Source organism: Acanthopagrus latus, chromosome 19, assembly GCF_904848185.1.
Source record: "Acanthopagrus latus isolate v.2019 chromosome 19, fAcaLat1.1, whole genome shotgun sequence".
In the NCBI taxonomy this organism is placed as follows: domain Eukaryota; kingdom Metazoa; phylum Chordata; class Actinopteri; order Spariformes; family Sparidae; genus Acanthopagrus; species Acanthopagrus latus.
In genome coordinates, this window is record NC_051057.1 from 8,616,916 (window position 1) to 8,639,985 (window position 23,070).

The 23,070-nt window shown below is 42.3% G+C and overlaps 1 protein-coding gene across 10 annotated transcripts in view; it reads left to right on the forward strand.

The window, feature by feature from the left end:
* ntng1a (netrin g1a) overlaps positions 1-20,020 on the forward strand; it is a 270,500-nt gene extending 250,480 nt beyond the window's left edge. The window contains exons 8-11 of one of the 10 annotated variants that reach the window (XM_037078798.1): positions 3,438-3,482; positions 4,599-4,658; positions 9,624-9,758; positions 18,250-20,020. In XM_037078798.1, the coding sequence (XP_036934693.1) occupies positions 3,438-3,482; positions 4,599-4,658; positions 9,624-9,758; positions 18,250-18,506 (497 nt within the window). In that variant the 3' untranslated portion in view covers positions 18,507-20,020. Of the gene's footprint in view, positions 1-3,437; positions 3,483-4,598; positions 4,659-4,750; positions 6,203-6,244; positions 6,413-9,623; positions 9,759-18,249 lie in introns of those variants that run through there. The other 9 variants (XM_037078800.1, XM_037078806.1, XM_037078805.1 and 6 more) reach the window with 9 other exon arrangements.
* Positions 20,021-23,070: the final 3,050 nt, after the last annotated feature.

Here is a 23,070-nt window from a genome sequence, read left to right on the forward strand (position 1 = left end):
GGGTTTATTGTCCTGATGTGGGCATATTAATTTACTTTATCCAGACTCAGCTCAACCAGATAACACTTGCCTGGCTCTGCATGCAGAATGTCATTTGTTTTTTTTTCCCCCTCTCCTCTTTTTCACTCTCCCATGCATTATAAATAAATGGCATCTAGACTTTATTAAAGTGCCAAGACCTCTCTGGCAGTATAAAGTCACAGGAGGTCATTTTAATATGAGCCGCAAGCACCTAGGCTGGTATTATCTTCGTCAACCAGTAGCCCCTCGGGGGCAAGGGAGGAAGAAGAGAGGTGCCTTGTCTCAAGTTACCGCTGCCTGGAAGGCTGTGTGATGCAGGAACTATAGGACCGTATTGAACTAGTCAAAGTGCATTCACAGCCTGGCTCAATCCTCCTTAATCTGTCTTCCCGTTGCCCTGTTAGTAGTGATGTCCTCTTTTTTTTTTCCCGGGACAGCAGATTGATCAGCAAACTGCCCCTCCTGGTCTGATCCTGAGCCCCACTCGACTAGGTTAAAGAGACTGGCAAGATTTGATAAACTGGCTCTAATGATCAGTTGAGTCTTTAAAATATTAAGACAATAGTGATCTGACTTGTATATATATTTGAATGTACGCAAGTAATAGTAATTAAAAGTAATTTTCAGGTGGCCTTGCTGATTAACAGGTCAATGTTCAACATTTATCTGATAATTACGTTTTTATTTGTAGCTGATTTCCAATATCTAAAATTAATACATTTATTTAAATGTATTTTTTTCAGTGTCAAATGAGTGGCTACCTTTCACTCAGTATCCGGCTAATGTCCAAGTGTTACCAAGCCAAATTATGTGCACCAAAGGACACATGGATGACCCACGCTCGTTTAAGGGCTAAGATGATCGTCGGGCAGGATTCCAAAAAACGTGCTGTGAGACACAGGCTGCAAACAGATTATTCTCAGGTGGTTTTTAATCAGGCTTTGGGGTGGTGGCTTACGCAGGAAGTGAACACTGGTTGTAAAGTCTGATGCTATGTCATGAGTCAGAAATGGACATGTGGCCGAGACGACCCCTCCCTCCCCCTTCCGATCTCCCACTGCCTGCCTCTCTCCCTCCCACCTTGAAAATTACGCCTCGTCTCCACGCACGGCCTGACGAGAGCTGAGTGTGTCTGTGCATGCTTTCCATACATGCCCTATATACATGCATACGTAATCACACCAGTCCTCTCCGTCCCATCCTAACGCCAGGCCAGACCATGTCCAAACGGATGTCCTCAAACCCTTTGTTTGGGGGGGGGGGAATGCATGCAGATAAGTGTGTGTGAGTGTGTTGTGTTGGGGGGGGCTTGGTGATGTAGAAAAGTCACTCTGACAAACCAAAGTCTTCACTTCTCATCCAGTTTGGCCCACGGGGATTTAGAGTTCTCACAAATGGCTGTCTGGTCACAGCAGCACTCCCACAGAGTAACACTATAAAAAAAATAAACACACTGAGGAGGATGAAACTGTTTTTCTGTGCAAACACAAACCGGTTTAATGTGTACGTTATTAATAAAGTAATAATAGAGTGGACAAAGAAAGGTTAGGGTGTCCTTGAGGTTGTTAAACGGACGAGGAGGAAAGCTATTGTGTGGGGGGAAAAAGAAAGCACAACACTTTTCATGTTGTTGTTTGAAGGTAATTGAATTCCTTATTGACTTTTCTCAATTCTATTTCAAGTTTATTAAGCCGGGCAGAATTGCCTAATGCGGACCATTAAAATGAAATTAATATTTTAAAAAACAATTCTGGCTCTGCAAGATTGCATTTCATTATGGGTATGGCATTGATTAAAATCCGTCACCACTCATTTAGCTCGCCGTACCTGAATATTCCCCATAACAAAATAATTAATGGAACCCAGATGTGTGTTACATCCAATCAACTGCCAACGGAGAATGATTAGAAATGAACTTACTTTACCAATTAGCCATTATAGATCCTGACAATGCGGTTTGCTTGTGTTTTATTTTTCTTTTTTCCTCAAATAATGCACACAGCGCGTGCTGTATCGTTGTCACAGATTAATTGTTCATGTCCTCGCCAGTCAGTTTTTTGTTCTTGAGCAAACGGCTTCACTGCTAAAAGCTTAACACTGCAACAAAGGATATGAAGTCAGATAAAAAAATAAAAAAAAACATAGCACATGACAATTTAAAAGAAGTAAGACCCAAGTTGACTGGTGATGTGGTGCGCCCTCTTTGTTGAGCTCTTTATTTGTTAATCTGTCATTTTCAAAGAGTCTCTCATCGGGGGACTCAAGTGACTTAAACCCACTGGAGATGTCGCAGTCATCGTCGGAGCCAGAATCCCCAAGCAGGATCAATTGTGAAACATTTTTTGGGGAGATGACAAAAAAATTGCAAAATGAAAGAAAAGGATGAGACAGGAGTGCATGATAGTATTTTATTCAAGCTGTTTTGAAATCAATGAGTGCTAACGTTGGGGGGGGGGGGTTTAAAAGTGATTGTCACAGTTTGTAGACATGCCAAGCTCAAAGCTAATGTATTATTTAATCCCAGTGCAATGAAAAAGGTTGGAAACAATTATTCCATGTTGAAAGAAAAAAAATTAAAAAAACGAGTCAGCTAGTGAACAGCAGTCAGATTCTCTATTCACACATAGTTAGGCTGATAGGCTTCTGGCCAAGACCCCACTGGATGTTAATTATCCAAGATTGCATGATTCATGGAGTCAATAGCGAAAGGACAGAAAGATCAAGTGAAGAGATGAAGGGGGCGCGATGAGGAAACTTATCCGTATTCCTCCCCTCGCTTGAGTCCTCTCCATTTCCAACCGCAAAGTATTTCCCTGACACGGAAATACCGACGTGTATGTAATTATGAGGTTATGCTACCCACAGCAGTCTGTCATTCCCAACAAGTCCCAACACCTGCCATTATTTATTCATTGTTATTCTTCCACCAGAAATACACTGTAATTAGATATTGATTACATAGTCGATGTGATGAATTAAACAAAATGCCCCCTAACTTCTTAATTTGCCATACATAGTTGAGGCTCGCTTGCATAAATCACGACTTAAATACTAACTTTAAGAGGGTTTGTATCCTTTTTCTTTTTTTCTTCTTCAGTTTTTCACTCATCATCACCATCGCCATGAACATAAACAAGCCCATGGAAGTCACACAAATTACATACAACGTCTCTCCAATGTCCTCCAGTGGGTCCTTGGATGCATTCTCTTTGCTCGTCCATGTCAGCCCTGCCCCATTGTATTTGCTGTTTCCTGATTTTTACAGATTTCTGAGCCATGCCGGACATGTCCGTGTCTCCAGTTGTGTGTGTTCCACTACCACGTAGTCCCCCCCCACCCACCCCCTATAGACTATCTGTCAAGGGCATCACACAAGTGCACATGAATAACTCCTGGTTTCTCTCAATTGCACGCAGTTCGGCAGAATGTCTCATCCCTAGGTGTCGCTAACCGAAAAGAAGGTAGGCATCTAAGAATATGCAACAACTATGTTTTTTTTTCTTTTTCCCACAAATTCATTTACCTCGGGGTGTTTACATAGCGAGCAAGGAATGACTCTGTTGGTAGCTAAGAGTACTTGTGGGTAGCATCTTCCCCTTTCCCAATCTGGTTTATTTGCCTGACAAACCAATAAAAAACATCCTCAGTCTGCTTGTCTTGCTCGTGATAAAGGGCTTTGGCTCCTTCCGTGGAGGCTTGTGTATTCATGCGGCACTCATGTCGCGACATGCAGCGAGGCCGTACATTATCCTCTCAATGTGTGCGCTGTACATTTATACATACACACTCGATTTTAATTATGTGCGGAGCTTCCAGGGATCCTCAGTCCCATCTTAGCGAATCCGGAAGAGGAGCAGGAGCGGTTTCACGGTGCTTCTTATGTAGATTGATGCGAGGCTCATCTCAGCTTAATCCATTGCACAGATGTGATGTGCAGCCACCTCGCAAACAACTAGCACACAGCCACTCCGCTCCGTGTTTCCATGACTGCAGCCAAGCGCACATAGTGTACGTGTCAGGGGCTTATGTCACCCGGTACAATGGCAGTGGCTGGGCCTATTATTTCCGTTTCCCACTGTTTGTTTTATGACCGGAAAGGAATGGAGGGATTGATGTGTTCACTGCTAGCCAGTTTCCTTAGCCACGCTCCTGTGCACAAACTTATAAGGTGAGAATTCTTGGCTGGCCTCCGCTGAGGTGGAGAGTAGTTTGTCAGGGGATAGTTTCTGTCTGGGGAAACACACACACACGGGCCTTTGAATTATACAAAGCACTTGTTAATGAAATGAAGCGTTAAAGAGGGACCATAATATTAGGATTGTTCGCCATCTAAGGCGTTTGTAACAGATGCTGCTACATCCAGCCAACATCACTTGGCAATGTCACTCCTTATTTCTCAATGCCATCATTCATCATTATTGCATATGTTTCTTTCTTTTTTTTTACTGTTACATTTATTATTAAGCATGCAGCTCAGTACTCTTAATTATCTGACATTACATGTTTATTGTTTAATTGCAATATCATATTTATTTTTGTTTGTTTTGTTTTTTTTTCCTTTCTTTTAATTTGTCTAGTAGCTCCTCAGGTTGCTTTGTCCACTGCCCCTTCTGACCACGTTGCAAACAGCAAGCGAGGTAGGAGCTCTGGAATTCATACATTGCCCCCAAGATGATACCCAAGCCTCCTGACTTTGTGAACTGATGTTTCTGTTTAACTGACCCTTAAGGCCCCCGACCCTTGCAGCACAAACCCAATGTCCGAGCACTCATCTCCACATCTCCAGCTCAGTGCTTCACTGACCAGGGCACACTGAGGATTCATTCGTCTATGGAATCGTTTCTAAACACTATAAAAGTCCCTTGGAATCGTATCAGTTTCAGTGCAAATAAAGTGGGTGCTTGAGACTTCAACTATTTTTGGGGAACGTGCTTGAGACTGGAGACGTTTCATTTCCCATGTGTGCATGATTTATGACCTTAGCCTATTTCTGAAAAGGAGAGATTATTTGTCTTCTGAGAGTACGTCTGTGAGACTGAGCCGTCTTATGTAGAAGATCCTAACTTGCACGCCGTTTAAAGACTTTCTTCTTTAGGTGAAAGGTAGAGTGGACTAGACTTGCCGCTCCTTCATTTCCGAGCCATGTCGGGTTGTTAGTGGCCGGACACAGAGACCTGACCTCAATACAGATCCTTAATAACCACAATCCCTTGGACGAAAAGCCCCATCCCACCACCCCCACCTATTCTGGATCCGTAAGTGGGCTGTCTGCCCAAGCGGCTGCTAGTGAGGCTTAAGGGTCACATCTGTCTGCGCTGTGACACATGGTGTCAGTGGTCACTCAGCGTGGCAGACTGATCCTCACTCGGAGACGGCTGAGCTGGAGCTGCACCCCTCCCATCCCGCACCCCTTAGGCCAGGTCTGCCAGTGAATATCACAGAGGGTTTTTTTCAGTCCAGCTACAGCTCCATATATCTAATATAGCATGACATAACACTGCATAGCAGGCGATGGCACGCTCTCTCCCAGCTGCAGCTCATCTTACGCTCACTTGCCTTATTGACTGTATGAGGTGGGTTGTAACAAGCCTTTTCCAAAACAACTATCCAGCCAATTTAGAAATATTTGTCTGATGAGGTGAGAATGTGTGATTTAGAATTCATGCGTTTCATTAAACAGGGTCGCCATACTAGAAGCGCCATTAAAAGTTTCATCCCACCAACCAGATCGACCATGACACTCAAGAGATCAGTTACTTCCCGACACCATCCCCTGAGCTGAAAGATCCATTTCATTCATGGTTTGACCTGCCGTACGCTGTGTGGTGTTCGCGATGTGACCGTGTCTCTGTGCCATCATTTTTGGAGCCTTTCTTCCTCGCCTCATGTTTTGTGGTGTGTCTGGAGTGATGTGACCTCGTTGAGTCCTACTAACGCCGTGCTTTTTTTTTTATGTGATGTCTTTTTCTAACTCTGGCTGTGTCCATGCCAGACTAATCATGAGTGACCCTCCCTTTAATCACCTCCCTGACATCTCCTTCTGCTCCATCTCTAACCTCGCATGCCATGGTGCCTCGCTCGGATTCTTGCTAACCCCACCGCCGCAGCACTCGCAGCAACAGCAACAATTCCAACACCCCCTACCGCGTCTCTCTTTTCCTCTCTCTTCCCTTTTCTCTCCTTCTCCGTTCTCTCCCCCTCACACTACCTCTCTCTTTGCAAGACTGCGAATGCTTCGGCCACTCCAACCGATGCAGCTACATCGAGCTGCTAAACACCGTCATTTGCGTGAGCTGTAAGCACAACACTAGGGGCCAACACTGCCAGCTATGCAAGCTGGGCTACTACCGCAATGCCTCGGCAGAACTGGACGATGAAAATGTGTGCATAGGTTAGTCCCCCCACCCGGCCCTGCTTCCACACACAACACTTTCCTCGCCTCACCTCCTGTCTTTGACTCGTCACCAGAGAAAATGTCACCTTTCACCCCCCCTCTGCTTCATCATCCATACACCCTCCTACCTCCATGTCTCTCACTGGTCTTCACACCTTTCTCCTTTGCTTCTTCAGCTTTGGCACAATTGAGCCCCCTCATTAACCTCCTTATTCAGTTTGTTTGAGGGAGGACAATAGTCATTCAACTTTAGTGCAACACGTGAAAACTTAACTGCTCAAGTGTTTTTTTTTTTTGGTCATCCTTATCAGGTACGGTTTGAGTATCTGAAGAGCAATTCACAGTTGACAAAACACAGATGAGTTTCTAGCTGCTGGCTCGTATCGATGTAGCACTCTGCGATCAATAATAGCTGGTAGAGTCCCAGCAAACATTGAGGCGTTGTTTGTTCGTTGTTTGAACGTCCGATCAAGGTGTCCCGTTATGGTTAAAAAAGAAAATGTTCCAAACTGGAAGCTGCATCAGCGTCCGGGATGTTACCTGGCTATTAGCTGGTAGTAACCCTTCCTGTAGCACTCTAGCAACGTCAAGATATGATGTTAGCGCAAACAGGCCGAGATTTATGTTGTGTGCATTCAGTATCTTTACATCCTAAAATGAAAAAGGCCACAATTAACTCACATGGGATACAAACTCCAGTCTCCTCGGTGCAAGTCCAGTGTTTGACGCATTCATTCATCAAGGACCTCTACCTGTGTGTCACTCTTTATACAACGTCTGGCAGAAAGCCCTGAGGCCAAACTTCTCCCACGTTCAATATGTTCCATTAAAGACAGCTTGGAGAAAGACTTTTGCTTCTTACAGACACCACAGGTTTAGAACAAAAACATAGTTTATGTGCAGAAATAAATGAATGGCATAATTATGTTCAATAAGTAAAAATGGGTGTTGAGTAGCATTAGCCTTTGTACGTGGGGTGGACGTCACAGTGTGAATGTCATATCACAACCATTTCACAACCAGATAGATAGTCAAAAGTTGCTGTATTAAAAAAAAAGAAAGAAAGAAAAACAAAAAAAGATGTGTGTCTCACACGAAATGTCACCATCTGGCAGTTCCTCTCATAACCATGTCGAAGCATTGTGCCGTCTGACCAGAACTATGTTTGGTCAGAGACAAGATGTCACAGAACAATGTTTGCTCGGATGTATTTACAGATGTAGTGAGTTACAGTTGGTTTTTTAGCTGCTGGCTCGTATATAAGGACATTAAGCGAGTAAAACATTCATTTAAAGGCTAGAATGATGTGCACAAACTAATGGAAACACCAAATATGAAAAATAAAAACCTTGGCCCAATACTAATTAGAAACGGGAAGTATATTTTCATCTCGCTGTAGAAAAGCTATGATATTTGTCTCTTTGTCGATGCAGTTTTTCTTTGTTGGATCGGCTTTTCTGTCACAAATTTGTGACATTTTGGAGCTTTTTCTCACTATTTCCAGTCTTTATTCTAAACCAAGCTATATCTTACCTGGCACCAGCTAGGTACCTAGCATACAGGCATGAGATTAGTATACATCTGTCATTTAACAGCAGAAACCTCAGAAACGTATTTTCCAAAATGTGTTACTATTCATTTAAGTAACTATGTATTGAGGTGAGCAAACCATGTAATTTATTTGAATATTTAGTGACTAGCTAAATAATGCTTCTTTAAAACATGGTGGATTGCTCATTTGAATTCACTTTAATTTGATTCTTGAAGACAGTGTAATCCCTTATATTTAGAGTTATAAGTCCATTTACATCAGGTGTTTCTGTTATTTTGTCCATGGACTTTATGCAGGCATTCATACACTGCATCATCTGTTTTTTTATGTGTGAAAACTGCATTTCACACAGTTCCTAAGGCAATAATTCTGTTCCCCATTGGATTCTTTAGCTAGCATGTGGCGTGTGAGTTCACAGCACTCAGTACCAGATGCATTTGTGAGTCCTGAGGCAGGAGTCTGACAAGCAACAAGAGTTCTGAGAGAAATGTCGCAGTGGAGTCACACCGCCAGTCAGAGGTGCCATGCAAGTGCATATGTCATATACATGAAATGGCCTCAGGAGTAGCAGCTGAAAACCGTCACGAGGCGTTAAGAGTCACCAAGGCGTTACTTCGTGCCAAAACTCACCGTCACCCTGCCTCTCTCTTACTGACCCCCCTCCCGCCCCCCCGTTTGTCACTTGCCGTCACCTCTCTCCTCCTGCCTGACCCGCGGATGTCACTCGGGTGCAGCCACGTGCAGCCAGCGCAGCCACAGAAGGTGCGACGTGATGGTCAGGGACTGTCAAAGCAGGTGACACTTTGACTGCAGAGTGCTCCAGCCACTGTGGAAAACTGGAAGGTCAGTTGAGCGTAGGACACCGGAGACTAGACAGGTTGATTTTTCATAGAGAAGGGGTTTTTATTTTTTTATTTTTGTGTGTGTGGCTAAGTGCGGCTAATTACCATGCTCAACCGGTAACGATTAAAAAGCCTTTCAGTATTATGCCATATTCATAGGCAATACCAGCGAAGGATAATGTGAAGTATTTAAATCATTAGAGATAAAGAGAGGGATTAAAGAACATATTACGACAATGCCCATTTCAATGGACTCTGCACTCTCATTTCTCTAAATCCATCACATTCCCTCCTCTGTCTTTGTTCCATGTGTTTATCCATCTGATACCTGCTCATCACATTCCCTGTCTCCTCCTCCCATCTTTCTCTATCTCTCCCTCAATGAATGAATCAGATTTCAGAAAAGCATGTGCAGATTAGCCCTCTTTGTTCATCCCAAATCAAAGCTACTGATAATGCTTCGCATATTTGCTCATTGCACATTGTATACCTGTATAACAGTAAAATTAATGTAACAGTAACAAATATGCTGTAATGAATACAAAGTGTTCATGCATCTTTGATCAGCTCCATTCTTCTCTCATTCTCTCTCCATTACAGTTGAAATGGTAGCATTTTTTTAATGTATGAGTCTTTAAATCTTTTAATATTTTTTCTACCAGTTAAAAACTAATCAAGCGTGATGTTGTAATAGCTGAGCTCGAGGAATGTGGTCTGCGCCTGTAAAAAAAAGAATCTCAGATGTGTGCCAGGAAGTCGAAGTACCACCCTTGTTTCCAGCCTGTGTGTGTATGTGTGTGTCTTGTTTTTCCAGAGTGTAATTGTAATCCCTTTGGCTCAGTCAGTGATCGCTGTAATGGCACAGGATTTTGTATATGTAAGGAGGGCACTACAGGGCCTAAATGTCAGGAGTGTCTACCCGGCTATTTGTGGGACGATGGCTGCAAATGTAAGTAGAACCACAAACCTCCCCACGCAGCTCCCCCCTCAGCTCTGTCTCTCTCTGCTATCTCTCTCTCTCTCTCTCTGACTTCTCTTCCTCTCTGTGTGATTCCTCAGCTTTGGCTGGAAGAATGTGCCGCACATGCGCAGGACTGCCCCCAGCTGCCTTGACAAATACAGACCTAACCCATAACACGAGCTAACCCAATACACTAAACCATTCGATTCACTAACTGGGCCCGCTCTTCACACATGCTGCGGCTGCGTTAACAATGTAATGTCAGCAGGTGCCCTATACGGCTACAACAGAGGAAAGGCAATGGCATGGCAGGATGCATGCTGCTCGGTAACTCCGTTATCCAGCCATGTCGCACACCAAAAAAAAAAAACAACAGCTGAGTCAATATTGACTGCTTGACAGGCTGCCTGTGATCTGTTTGAGTAACCACCACCACCCCCCTCGCCGGTCCACAGAAGGACAATGTCATCCAACACTAACATTTGTAAAAAGAGAATGCAGGTCATTTTCAGCTCAAGCCACATTTATTACTGTCTGCCGTTTATATTTCCCCCTGGTCATTTTGCAAAGCATGCCCTGTGTAGTCATTTTTCTCCAAATGTCACCAATTTTTCATTTTCTTTTTTTTTTTTTTCAGTTCAAACTTAAGTGACAGACCTACAGGAGGCAGCTGTGAGAAAGTACACACCGCATGATTCCAACTTTTTGACAGTTCAAGAAAGAACTTTGAGATGCAAAACCACTGTTGCAAACTTTGTTTATGCTGCCTATTTTTAAGTAATGCTCATGTATTTTTCACCTCTTTGTAGTTTCCGTACTTGTGTTGTACGCCTAACTTACTGTCAGACCAGCAAATAATTAGCTAATTGGCATTTGACCAGCATGTTTGTATCACCGTTTATCACTGAGATTAAATGCGGTGACATCGATCTGCCTCCTGCTGCTCAGCATCAGTCTCTTTCCTGGTTAACGAAAGCGTTAAGTCGCCTCAACACCGTAAGGTGACATGACTGTTTTTAGCAGAAGTCTCTACTTCCTCGTGTGGATGTAATGTGATAACCAGCGAAAGCAGAATGTACTATAATGATGTCAGCAGTTGCTGAAAAATTAAATGAAGAAATTCAATTAATATCTTTTCTGGACCAGTCTGTGAATGTGGCCAGTCATATGAAAACACCCTACTCAGGCAAAAAGCAAACTAGATGCACCACAAAAACTTTGAGACAAGAATTAATGATGGCCAGATCGTTTCTGTTTTTATTCAAAAACACAGAGACAGCATTTGTTGAAGGAATTTTTTTTATTTTTTTTAGGCAGGAAGAACGTAAAGAGTGGGAACCGCTCTGCCATTGACAAAAAAATGTCATTTCTTTTCAGTACATTGGTCTAAACTATAACTACAACTGCATTCCTTTTTTGTATGGCTATTGGAAAAGAAGAGCGGTAGGTAGATGACTTTGAAATATTAGGCAGCTATTTGATAAGTTGATCGTATTCTGGAAGCAGCTCTGTTTGGTGGTACATTTCTTAAGAAAGCCGGACAAACAGAGACAAAATCCACCCTCATGCAGACTGTTCTGAATATAAATCAGCCATGAAAGAGTGGGAAGCCACTTGAATATGAAAGTGAATCTGCTCAAATGTTCAGGTACTGAGCATAGGCTTTAAAGGCTTTGAGCACAGAGATGGTGTAATGTGCGGCCTTCACCAGTGACTTATTTAAAATATGCTATACTACATTATATGTAAGCCAAATATAATCAATGTAATTTTGAACAGCTTTTACCTATGGATCTGAGTTGTAAGCCATAGCTTTTTGCAGGAGCTGCTATTCGCTTTTAATGTTCAACAGTACAGGGAGGGATCCATCATGAAAGAGCCACAGTAGACCACAATGCACTGCAGCGACACGCGCTTTGTCTGCTGATGTGTCTCATTAAAGAGCAAATGTAAACGCCTTCCAGTGAACATCTTGAATGCAACTTGATGAAACTGAATATCTGGAAATGTCCTGAAACGTAGGATGCGGCACAGAAAGCTTGAAACTTAAAACGTAAGAACCGGCGTCTGTGACACATGAATAGAAGTGCTTCCAAGTCAGGTGCACTATGGTCTAAATTCAGTTTAAAATGAATGATCTGTTTATTTTAGTATATCCTAGCACAGATGGAAGATCATTAAAATGCGCTGTTTTTGACTAATGTATTCAGTGTGTAAAGTGTGAGCGCACACTGTCAGCGTGCACATCTGTTTCGACACAAAAGGTAGGGGGCAAGGCATGGGTCTGTATGGCTCACATCCCATGTTGTTTTACAATGAATGCATGTAGGGACTCCGAGGCATTGCATGGTGAAACACTGAGATGGTGAGCTGTACAACAGTTGTAATTAAATGTGTAAACAAGAAATGAGCAAAGTAGGGGAAAAAAAAAATAATAATAAAAAAAGCAAGTGAAGAATGTCAACAGATGGAAAGTCACATACAGTGAGACGGAGCACAGAACGGATCAGTGGTTTTCTTTTTCAGATTAGCTGTGATGCAGTGATCAGAATCAAACAAACACGTCTGTGTAAATTAATTTGTATGTTTTCAAAACTTCTAAGTCTAAACTTTTATTTCTCCTGCAATTAGACTTCAGAGGTGAACACTGCAAAGGGATGCTCACATACCCTTTATTTGTACGATGTGTGTTCTTCTGTGATTACATTTGGATGTGTTCACTCAATGTACCAGCTTTTCCTCAATCTATTTAGCCTGGGAGCCGGAAAATCTGCAGGCTGTCTAAGTTGCTCTTTCTGGCATGCCTCCTGGATTTCCCCTCTTTCTTGGATTGCTACGGGCCTATCGCGACCGGTTATCTTACATGGGGCAGGTTCAATGTATTGACTTTATATCGACGACTCTGGCGATCTCTGGCCATCTAGCGGTGCCACAATTAGAGGTAAGATCGGGCCTAAAAAATCCAGCCCGACCCGACCCAGGCCCGCAGGCATTAAAGCCCGACCCAGCCCGAGCCCGACCAATTAACTTGATTTGCAGGCCCGAGCCCGAAGCAAACCCGAAATTTCAAGATTACGTTCACGAAATGTCCGCAAAGCCGTGCGCAAAGCGTGCTCTTGCTCTGCGCCTCCTGTTTAGTAGTAGTTATATAGCAATTACCTTACAGCGCCGCCTTCTCTGTTTTATCCAAATTATTTATGTACAACAAGTATTCCTTAGTTTAGTATCCACACATCGTTTTAGTATACATTTTTATAAACATATATTTATTTTAAAAAAAGTCAGCGAGAGAGAAGCCCGAGCCCGACCCGACCCGACCCGAACGTAATGATTGACATTTTAGGCCCGACCCGACCCGAATTTCGGGCCGGGTCGGGCTCGGGCTCGGGCTAAAGTTCTTACCTCTAGCCACAATTACTGCGATATCAACTCACTGTGTGCTGCTGACAAGATTTAGTGGCGACTCCGTACACTTTCCCGTCTGGATGGAAGCTAGCTTGCTAGCATTTGTAATGCTGAGTTGATGACAGATGCCAATACAAACAAAGCAGCGGGCTGCAATTCACGCTGCCCTTCCTATTTACGTCTGTCACTGCTGGCTAACTTCCCTAAACTGCAATTCAGTGGGAGCTATCAAGTTCATATTTCTTCCGTCTTTTAGATGTTCATGTATCTGCTGTCACGTCAACTAGCTCAGTGCAGCGTCATGTGTTTTGTAGCCAGTCACCTATTCAGCAGCTATAGGTCTATTCAGTTGGGTCCATTTGCATTTTGGTCTGCCCCCGTAAATTTTGTTGGAAATCAAAGTTGAACCTAATCTTTTTTATGTTTATGTTTTTATGTTTTACTAGGCTACGCGTCCCAGAATACCTTTTAGAGACACACAAATAAAGGTGTTCTCTGTGCTGTACATTTGCAGTGAGAGTGATAATAGTTGCCATGTCGGACATTTAAAAGAAAGTTGGATGTTATCGTGCTGAACGTGGTCCAGGTCAAAAGTGCACCAGGCTTAATAACGGCATCCTGCTGAAGATAAATCCTTGACTGTGTTGCATTCTGCTCTTCTGAGGCTATAATATAGCTTTCTGGATTTTACCATGTCCTATTGTTGATGCACTAGTAACTGAAAGCTGGTAATACCTTAAAAAGCCAGTTTTCCACTGGAAAATAACTTGTGGACTAAGCAGACCGCTGTCTGAAGGGGAATTTGTTCTCACACTGACTGTAGAAAAATGTTTTCCACAAGAACGGGAAACACCTGAAATAAAGCCAGCTGCAGGAGCAAACTGATGCCGAGTCATTCCACCACTGAAATAGTTTGAAAACTTTGCAGTGTGACCTCACTTTGCTTCGTGCAGTGTTTTCGTGCATGTGCAAGACTCTTATCTGCATGCAGACTGGAGAATGCAATTAAAGCTCAAATCTCTCGTCAAACACATCGCAGTCCCAGACAGGCACACCTAGTTCATCGGCCCCCTCTCTAAATATTATCACTCATATCAAAAGCAAACGCTACAAATCTTGTCATTTACTGCCTGCGCCGGCTCTGTTTACATGCAGAGAAATGGTTAATGCGGGAGATTGAAGAGAGATAAAGGTGCAGTGCTCTCAGAATAATTCATCCTATTCAGACTTTCAATGCAATTCCTCCCTCAATCTTTAGAACGCCCGTCCACATCATCCGACAGTACACTTGTTCTGAGTTACGCCCCTTACCCTGGAACAAGGACCGGACAAATAGCACGAGGAGCCTGACGCTGTTACTTTATGGGTTTTTTTTTTCCTCTCTCCCTCAGTGTTACAGTGCACCTTTAATCTCATTGACTCTGCTATAAATTTTTAACAAACTTGTTATTGATGTTCTTTTTTAAAAATCAATATCTCTGTTTCATTTTGGCCATTAGCATTGCGTAATTGGCAGCCAATGAAGCGTTTTGCCTTCAGGGGTCGGCCATTACCTGAACTTTGCTTTGAAGCCGACTGAACTTGCTATGCAGTGTTGGGCATCATGCAGAATTAATATTTAAAGTGGCGGTTCACCTTGATATGAAAAATTCACCTCCAGTATCTGTATGTAAAAATGATACACACCAAGCTAACGGGGCTCCTTTTGTATCACTGGAAACTGCTGAGAGTCAGTAGAGTGTGACAAAGTGTTCGTCTCAATGACCCTTTAATAATATCTCTAATAGAAAAAGGCATCTCATGTGATTCGCATTAGCCTGCTTCTGGAAGACAGTACGTCGCTTAAATTGAGGCTAAAGGAGAATCCCATCTAGCTAAACATACTTAGCTGGTCAGCCATCCCACATGTATCCCACAGCAAGCCTAATATTAGCTATCAACAATGACAACGAAGGAATGCTATTTGTCCGCTCCCATTTCAAGCTAGCAAAAGGTCAATTAAGCTAGTTTAGACTGTTATTTAAAGAAGGAAAGAAATGACTGAGAGGTTGTTTGACACCAGAGCCATGTTGTTTGTTGGCTTGGCTACCAGCTCAAGCTAGCAATATTTGAACTGAACAAATTAAGACTAGCCTGAAATAAGTTAAGTTTCATGCGAACAGTACTTGAATTTAGCTAATTAAGACTAAAGCAGCTAAAAGTATTTTCGGGTTGATAATAATAATAATAATAATAATTCAACAAGTTAAGGCTGCTGCTAAAAATAATTAACCCAAATTCAACCAACTTGATTTGGAGATGAATATAATAATGAAAACAATCCACGTATTGCTGTTATTATCTAACAAAATGGACTACTGGCTACTCGATGTGTTGTAGACTTAAACAAGGGTTGCATGGAAAGACAAAGTTCTGCTTGGTCTTGTGAGCCCAGTGGGACCTTATTTCAGGAAAAAAAATTGTAGTCAAAGACGGGAAACAAATACATTTTTGATCCAGTTGAAATTGTTCCATGAATTACACATATGATGTTTATGTATTTAAAAGATAGTTTTGCATTTCAAGAAATTTACAGTTTGTCGGCAGTCTGATTACTGGTTTTGGTGAGCGTTCATCGAGACAGTGTTCCCTCATGCAACTGTTAGGTGTGTAGTCTTTTCTGATTATACTTCATTAGTTTTATTACGAACTCTGACTTCAGGTTGAAAAAAGGCTCCTTCAAATTGACAACCATCCATATGTGTCACTCATGGAGCAATTCAGTCGAGGTCAAATAGGCTAGTTGTACGATATATATATTTTTCTGAAATCCCGTGGTGGTCCACCGATAGGGGCAGGACTTCACCTATTGTCCTCCAACTAAGAAATGCTATCTGCGGTGGAAAACAAATATGGTACAATTCAAATACTGTGCTGTAGTCACAAGGCCCGTTGTATCAAATCTCCTTTATTTTGAGGTACGGTAGAGAAGCTTCACATTTTAAAGCCGTGTCTCCTGCATAGCTGTAGCGTGGCTTTTCTGGTCCCTCTGGTCGGACGCACATAGCTGACCTTGGGCTGGTTTCACCCTGAAAAGGAGAGCACACATAATGATGTCTGCACATCAGTTCAAGTATTTTTTGTGAACATTTCGAGCACAGAAAGAATACAAAGTACAGACTGACTTTAGAAATTCATGACATGTTAGCATTTCATGATGAAAGCAAAGTGGGATGAGATGGTCAATATGAAAGGTCATTGTCTACTCAAAGGAGTCTCGGGTGTATTGATCATGTGAGGGGCCTGTCGATGAAAAACATGATTTTTTTTTAGTTGCTAACCCGTGATTGCTCTTCCTCGTCAACTGGGAGGAGAGATTTGTATTACCAAGTTTAGCTGCCACATCATGAGGAGAAAACCAAGTGCACAAAGACTTTCCGAAGAAAGAAGCTGTGTTTTTTTTTGTTTTTAGTTTTGTGGCAGCGGTTGTAGTTTTATATATCAACTCATTACTTTAGTTTAGAGTGGCTGAATTGGTCATGAAATTGATATGTCAGTTGGAGGGGGAATAAAGACAAAGACAGAGTTCAGATGTCTTTTTATTTAGGAGGAGGGGGGTATAGTAGTAGTTGTGCATGGTAATTGGTGAGCTGTGGCCTGGAGCAAAACTTACTGAGCCAAACAGCAGCTCCCTTTTTCTCCAACCAAACAGCCGTGGCACAAATAGGATTCACAGAGTCAATGTTTCTTAACTAGGCTCCCATCAAAGCCCTATTTGGCTATTCCTGGGAGACAGCATGCATCCAATCCAGAGTATTAGGAGAGGGGCCTGATATTTGTTATTGTGATATTTATGTCCCATAGAGTTCATAGATTGCTCACCGCATTGTTTTCCACTCCCATAAAGGACTGAAATGGGCAGAAGTGGCCCCTGTGTTTATCACTGTTTATTTGTCTCTGTTGGTTTATTAGTTTGTGCGGCGCTGCTTTGTTTGCCTCCAGCTTGCTTGACAGCTTGCCTCCACTGGGAATTGAGTGGCCTCGGTGTCCCAGCTCTAAATATACACCAATTTTCACCTGACGTTCAGTTTGTCTAAAAATCACTGCTGCTCGGGGAAAGCCTTTCAGGCTCTGAGGAAACCGTGGATTTTCTGTGCAGTAACATGATGGGATGGGACCTTGAATAACTTTGTTATTACAGAAATGGGAATGATTAAAAGGGGGAATTTGCTCACACTGCAGACAGATTTGATCATGTTTATGTAGAAAAAAATGACTTAAAACTGGGTGCCTCATGTCTATAAAGACACAGATCATCATTCTATTTTTTGTTTTTATTTGTTCAATCGCATGTTATATTAATATATGAAATGGGGAAATTGTATAGATGTTGTCTTTTTGAAAAAAGGAAAATCCTTCACACTACTTTTAATGTGTTGACTCATGAAGGGACGGTTTGTCATCACCTTAAACTGGAGCACTTAGTGTGATAACAGAGCTTTTTTAACCCATTGTACGGATATTTTTAATGTGATAATGCCATCTTTAAATTGATTATGGTGGTAGACTTTTATTATGTAGAAAAATGAGTAAATCCCTGTGAAGTCAAGACCTCTTTTACAGAGGTTTATGTGCCTATTTGTGACATTGAGGAGTAAATCCAGGAAGTTACTTGTGCTGGCCAAAGAATGAGTACAACCATGAGAGTGGTGTCTTGATGATGTTTTGATCTGACTCACAGTAGCAAGAACCAAAATAAGCATTTTATCCCAAAATGTCAAACTATACGTAGAAGAGTTAAAATACAGAATGAGATGTGGTAACACTTTACTTGAAGAAAAGATTTAGTATGTTTTTGATCTGAATGAGTGGATTCATAATCTTTTATCCCCTTGCGAATACTTTAAGCTTCATTCTATCTTATTGGTACAACTCAGGAGATAATTGAATGATCTCTGCTTGGATTTGACAATTAGCGCCATTTCGCCACACTTTTTTGATATATGACAGTACTCTTCAAGTAAAGTGTCACCTAAAACTCTCTCGATGTGTGATTCTCACTCCTCTCTCTTGTCTTTACGTTGCTCCCACGCAGCCCGGGTGTGTGACAACGAGCTCCAGCGCTGCCAAAATGGCGGGGTGTGTGTCAACAACGTCCGCTGCAACTGTCCCTCGGGCTACACAGGCCTGCAGTGCGAGAAGCGCCGCTGCGAGTCGGAGCTGGGGGGCTGCGGGGGCCCCGACTCGGGCCAGGCCCCCCTGACGGCCCCGTCCTCCCCCTGGCTGCTGCTGCTGCTGCTGCTGGGCTCGGCGCTGCTGAGAGAGGCCTCCTGCCGGCCCGCCGCGCTCTAAAGAGACCCGTGACCTGGTGGGAGTGATCAGCTCCCCACCGCCCTCCACCTTAACCTCCCCCCATCCCCCTCTTTCAAATAATCAACAACCATTAAACAAGAACCACCATGAGCTTTTCTGGACTGTACTTTACTGAGCTTGTCCGCCGCCAGACTCAATGGACACTCGCGCTGACAATAAAGGGAATGTGCCAGACGAATGAGTGCAAAAAAAAAACTTTTCATTTAATTTCAAAGAATATATAGAAATGAAAAAAAAAACCATATACTTCTGAAAATGCCAGATATTATAAAAGAAAAAAAGAGCGTTTGCCTAATAAGAGTTAAATGAGCAAAGAACAATGAGCCCCCCGCCCCCTCTAAGCCATACCAGGTACTTGAGCTCCTTCCAGTTTGAGAAGAGACAACTGAAGATGACAGACTCGCTCACTTCCTCTCTTATTGCCACGGCAACAGCTGCGACCAATCGGCTCTCGCACGGGCAGACAGTGGCCGCCCCGGGGGGGGGGATGCTTCTGCGAGTTAATGTTGGCTGGACTTATGCCGAAGAGATCGCAAAGAAACTGTCCCCGCTGAGTGGCAAAGACTGGCCTCTGAGACGTAACCGTTATACTTCACCACAACGACAAACAGAACAAAAAAAAATAAAAAACCACAAAAAACAACAGGAAGCATTCTTTGCTGTCAGTGCATTGTGGATAGAAGGAAATCTGTCCGGACTGCCACTTCGTGACACAGAAACCTAGCCCACGTCGATCCCTTCTCTCGCTTTGTCTCCCCCTTCGAGCCCTATCTCACCCTCCCTCCTGTTCATCCTCCCCTCCTCTCCCATCAACCACCCCCGCCCCATATCCCCTCGCCATGCCGCCACAGACCTGTGCTTTTCGTGAACGTTACTCTGTAAAACCCTTGTTGGTTGAAAGATTCTTTTGTCCGATGTTAGTGATGCACATGTGTAAGAAGCCCACCTCTCCCCTCCTCTTCCTCTCTCTTTCCAAAAAAAGATACTCCAGTAACGCCGTCTGATTCTTTTCTATCTTAGAGCCGCCACGCTCCCCACGATCATGGTCAGAGGATAGTCTTCACCCGAGCAGACGAGAATTGCATAGAAAAAAAAAAACATCGGTGTATTTGCAAGTTCTTTTATCGACAGAGCAAACTTTAAAAAAAAAAATAGAGTCATGTAGTCTTTTTGTATCTTTGCCGAACTGTGATTGAAAAAAGGCAACCTTTAATGTATCTATTTAAGACATCCCAAAACGCGGAAGCAACTGTTTCTGGTTTCTCTGTTCCTCTTGACTTCTGTTTCTTTCATCCACTTATTTTATTTGTTGGTATTACTTTTAGTTGTGCAGTTGATTTTCCTTTGTATTGGCAACGTGCTGGCATCAAAGAATATCAGTTTACATATACAGTATTAATAAAGTGTAATAAAATCCCACCAAAGGACATTATAAATGTTTTGTTCTTGCTTTAACACTTGAGAATTTAAGTGAATAAAAGTTTAAAAACGAACCCGTGTTGATTGCTTGTTGATCACAGTTAGGTACATTAATCATTAGCTCATTGGGCTGATGGTATTTTTCTTTGTCTTTTAATATTGATTGTCTGTCAACCGAAATAATGATTTAGACGGTTCCTCAAAAGATCTGGTGCCAGTTATGTTGAAACCAGAGACAGCGTTCAGTCTCCTCATTTATAGTTGATCAAGTGGAGTAAAGTGCCGGAGCAGGGGCGGCCAAACTTTTTTCCCCTCAGAGTGCTGGAGCTGAAAGGTAACGGTCTGCCAAACAGGCCGAAAGCAAACAAATCATTTCTACAAGCTGGACCACATGACTTCATTCTTTCCGGGAGATGTCTTGAAAGTAAAGAAAATAACCTTAAAAAGAAAACACTGCCTTCAAAGTATGAAGTATCAGACAGGACTTACAGGAATGAATGTCAGCATCTTAGTTTTAAATGTGCAGAGTCTGGAGTTTATCTCGAGCAAATTCAACTCAAAATGTCCAGTATTTATTGTCAGACTTGCGGTCTTTTCCACTTGAAATGATGAACTGACTGAACGCGTAGAGTAGAGTCAGTAGATCTTTTCTAATAGAAATCTGACATGATGTAAACTGTGTCTTTTTCTTTATTTCTTTTTTCGGGTAAACAAAAAGTTTTTTAAAAAAAGAAAAGGAACAACATGGTTAGCATCTCAGACTATTAATATAAAGTCTTTGAGGGGAAGCCTGCTGTAAGTTCTTTGCACAAAGCTCTGGTATAATATGGGCTTCCACATCAGCAGCAAGAAGTTCTAGAAATGAAATTGTAAATTAAAGCAGTCTGACTGTAAAAATTGTCATGTATGAATCTTTAGGCTATTGAACTTGATCTCAACATAATCTTTACGCCTAATGAGACGACTCTGAACCAATCATTCAGCCTCGCTTCGGTTCACTCGCATGTAGCAGGATGCATGTTTGTTTTTTTCACTTTGAAGCAGCTTTAAATGTTTTACAGTGACAATGTCTCTGTTTACTTTTACTTTCATATTACAGCTGCATAGAACACTGAGGCTTGGATAACATTAAATTGCAGAACCAAGAAATGACAAAATAAAATCGATCTCAACTGCAACTTTTCTGTCCACTGTTAGCTGATATTGATGTAACGCATGATGCTCTCTGGAGGACTATTCATGCATACCTGTTGATATCTAACCAAGTGATCAGAGCAACTGGAACTCTCATTTCATGGCTCGTGTAAAAGCTCCTTGAAGCGCCCTCACACGCTGTATTCTTATTATAACTGCACAATATGCTGAAAATACACTTGAGGTGCTGCTTCAGAAGCGCTGACACGTCACATTAACGAACATGTGATCCGTGGAACAGAAATCCAAAACAACGCCACCCTGACAAAAAAAAAAAGACGGCATAAAAATCTGTGTATCAGCTTTGGTGATATTTTCTGTGTCGTTTATCTCGAATTCAATCTGCTAAAGATTTGTTTCAGTGGCATGCGTTGTCAGAGGCACTGAATTAAATATTTACAACTATCGATGTCTCCCAGAGAGCCTGTGCTCAAAGTTTATATAGTGGCTCTTGTCAGACACTCGACAGTTCATCCATAACCTGAAATATTCAAACCGCAGCTGCGGCTAAACAGTCTGCATCCTTCTGTTGTTTTAAAAGTTTGACTCAGAGGTGCTGAAGGAACTTAGGGCCATTGATTGTTATGCTAACAGCTAATGCGTTTTCTTATATATGTCCCTATACATTCCCATGCTCAGTACAGTGTTTAACAGCTTAGATCGCAGGTAGACTTTTAGACATGAAACGTGAATTTCACTCACATGCTACATGCCACTGTGGATTTGCTTTCTTCTCTGCTTTTCGTGGCGAGATAACCAATCTGACACGGCCCCGAGACAAAACAACTTTCCAGGCATATTCTCTCTTATATGCCAAATTAATTGATGTGGATATTTCATATTCCCTGCCTGTGTCTGATCCAGGGCACCGAGTACAAAAATCCCCAAAACAAATTACATTCAAAATTCATGAAAAACCCCTCAGTGTGTTCCACGGTGTTGTGCATTTTAACTGAAATGAAAATAAAAGACCCCTTGTTGTTTTACTGGCTTTAGACTTCCGCTGAGTGCGCCGACGTTTCTATTCTGTTGGAGTCATTTTGACTGAGTGCAATACAGTGAGTCGGAATGCAACTTTAGTTAGTTATCATTACAGCTGCATGTGAAAGAAAATGTGCTGCGTCATGAGTGATTATGAGATGCCAAAATGCTAAGAATTAAAAGTTACAATTTGTCACAGTAAGAAAAAGACTCAAGCTTTTTTTTTTTCTTTTGTTTCTTTCATATTTCATACACTGAATTTTGGAGGGGAACATTTAATTTAATTTAAGTGAGATCATTTGTCTGATTTTTCCTTCTATAATGCTCCATAAGAACACATATAAATTATTATTTAGTTGTTTAATTTGTTACAGATCATAGAAATTACAACATAGCATACATCATAGCCTACATTTCTTAAGAAGACGAAAAAAACAACTAATGTAGCTATGCCCCACGTATAGATGCATCAAATGATCAGATAATACAAACTAAAACCAAAATAGACTCTTTTTTTTTTTCCCCCTCGACCATCACTGTGTGAGAGAGGCGTGTGGCTCCAGGGACGCCCTGATAAATTCAGTCAAAGTCACTTGTTTGTCAAGGTCCCCTACAGTGGCCCTAATTTTAACCATGTGTTCAGCCCAGGTGTCAATGCACCAAGCTGTGTGGAGAATTAAAATAGGGTTGACGCCGTTTGGGGAGAGGACTTCATCCTAGATATCTCACCTCCAGCAGCTGTTGGCTGACCCAACCATGAAGCATCACTGAAAATACCTCGGAGCGAGCCATCCGCTGCCACTGGATTATCTCCGCCCTGTAATGTGCTTTGTGGATGTGACTGGCGAAGAGTGTTTAAAGGGGCGATGGGTGTGTTATTTATTTATTTATTTTAATTCTGCCCTGTAGCTAAAAAAACAGTGTGGAACGTATCTGTGGGGAATCAAAC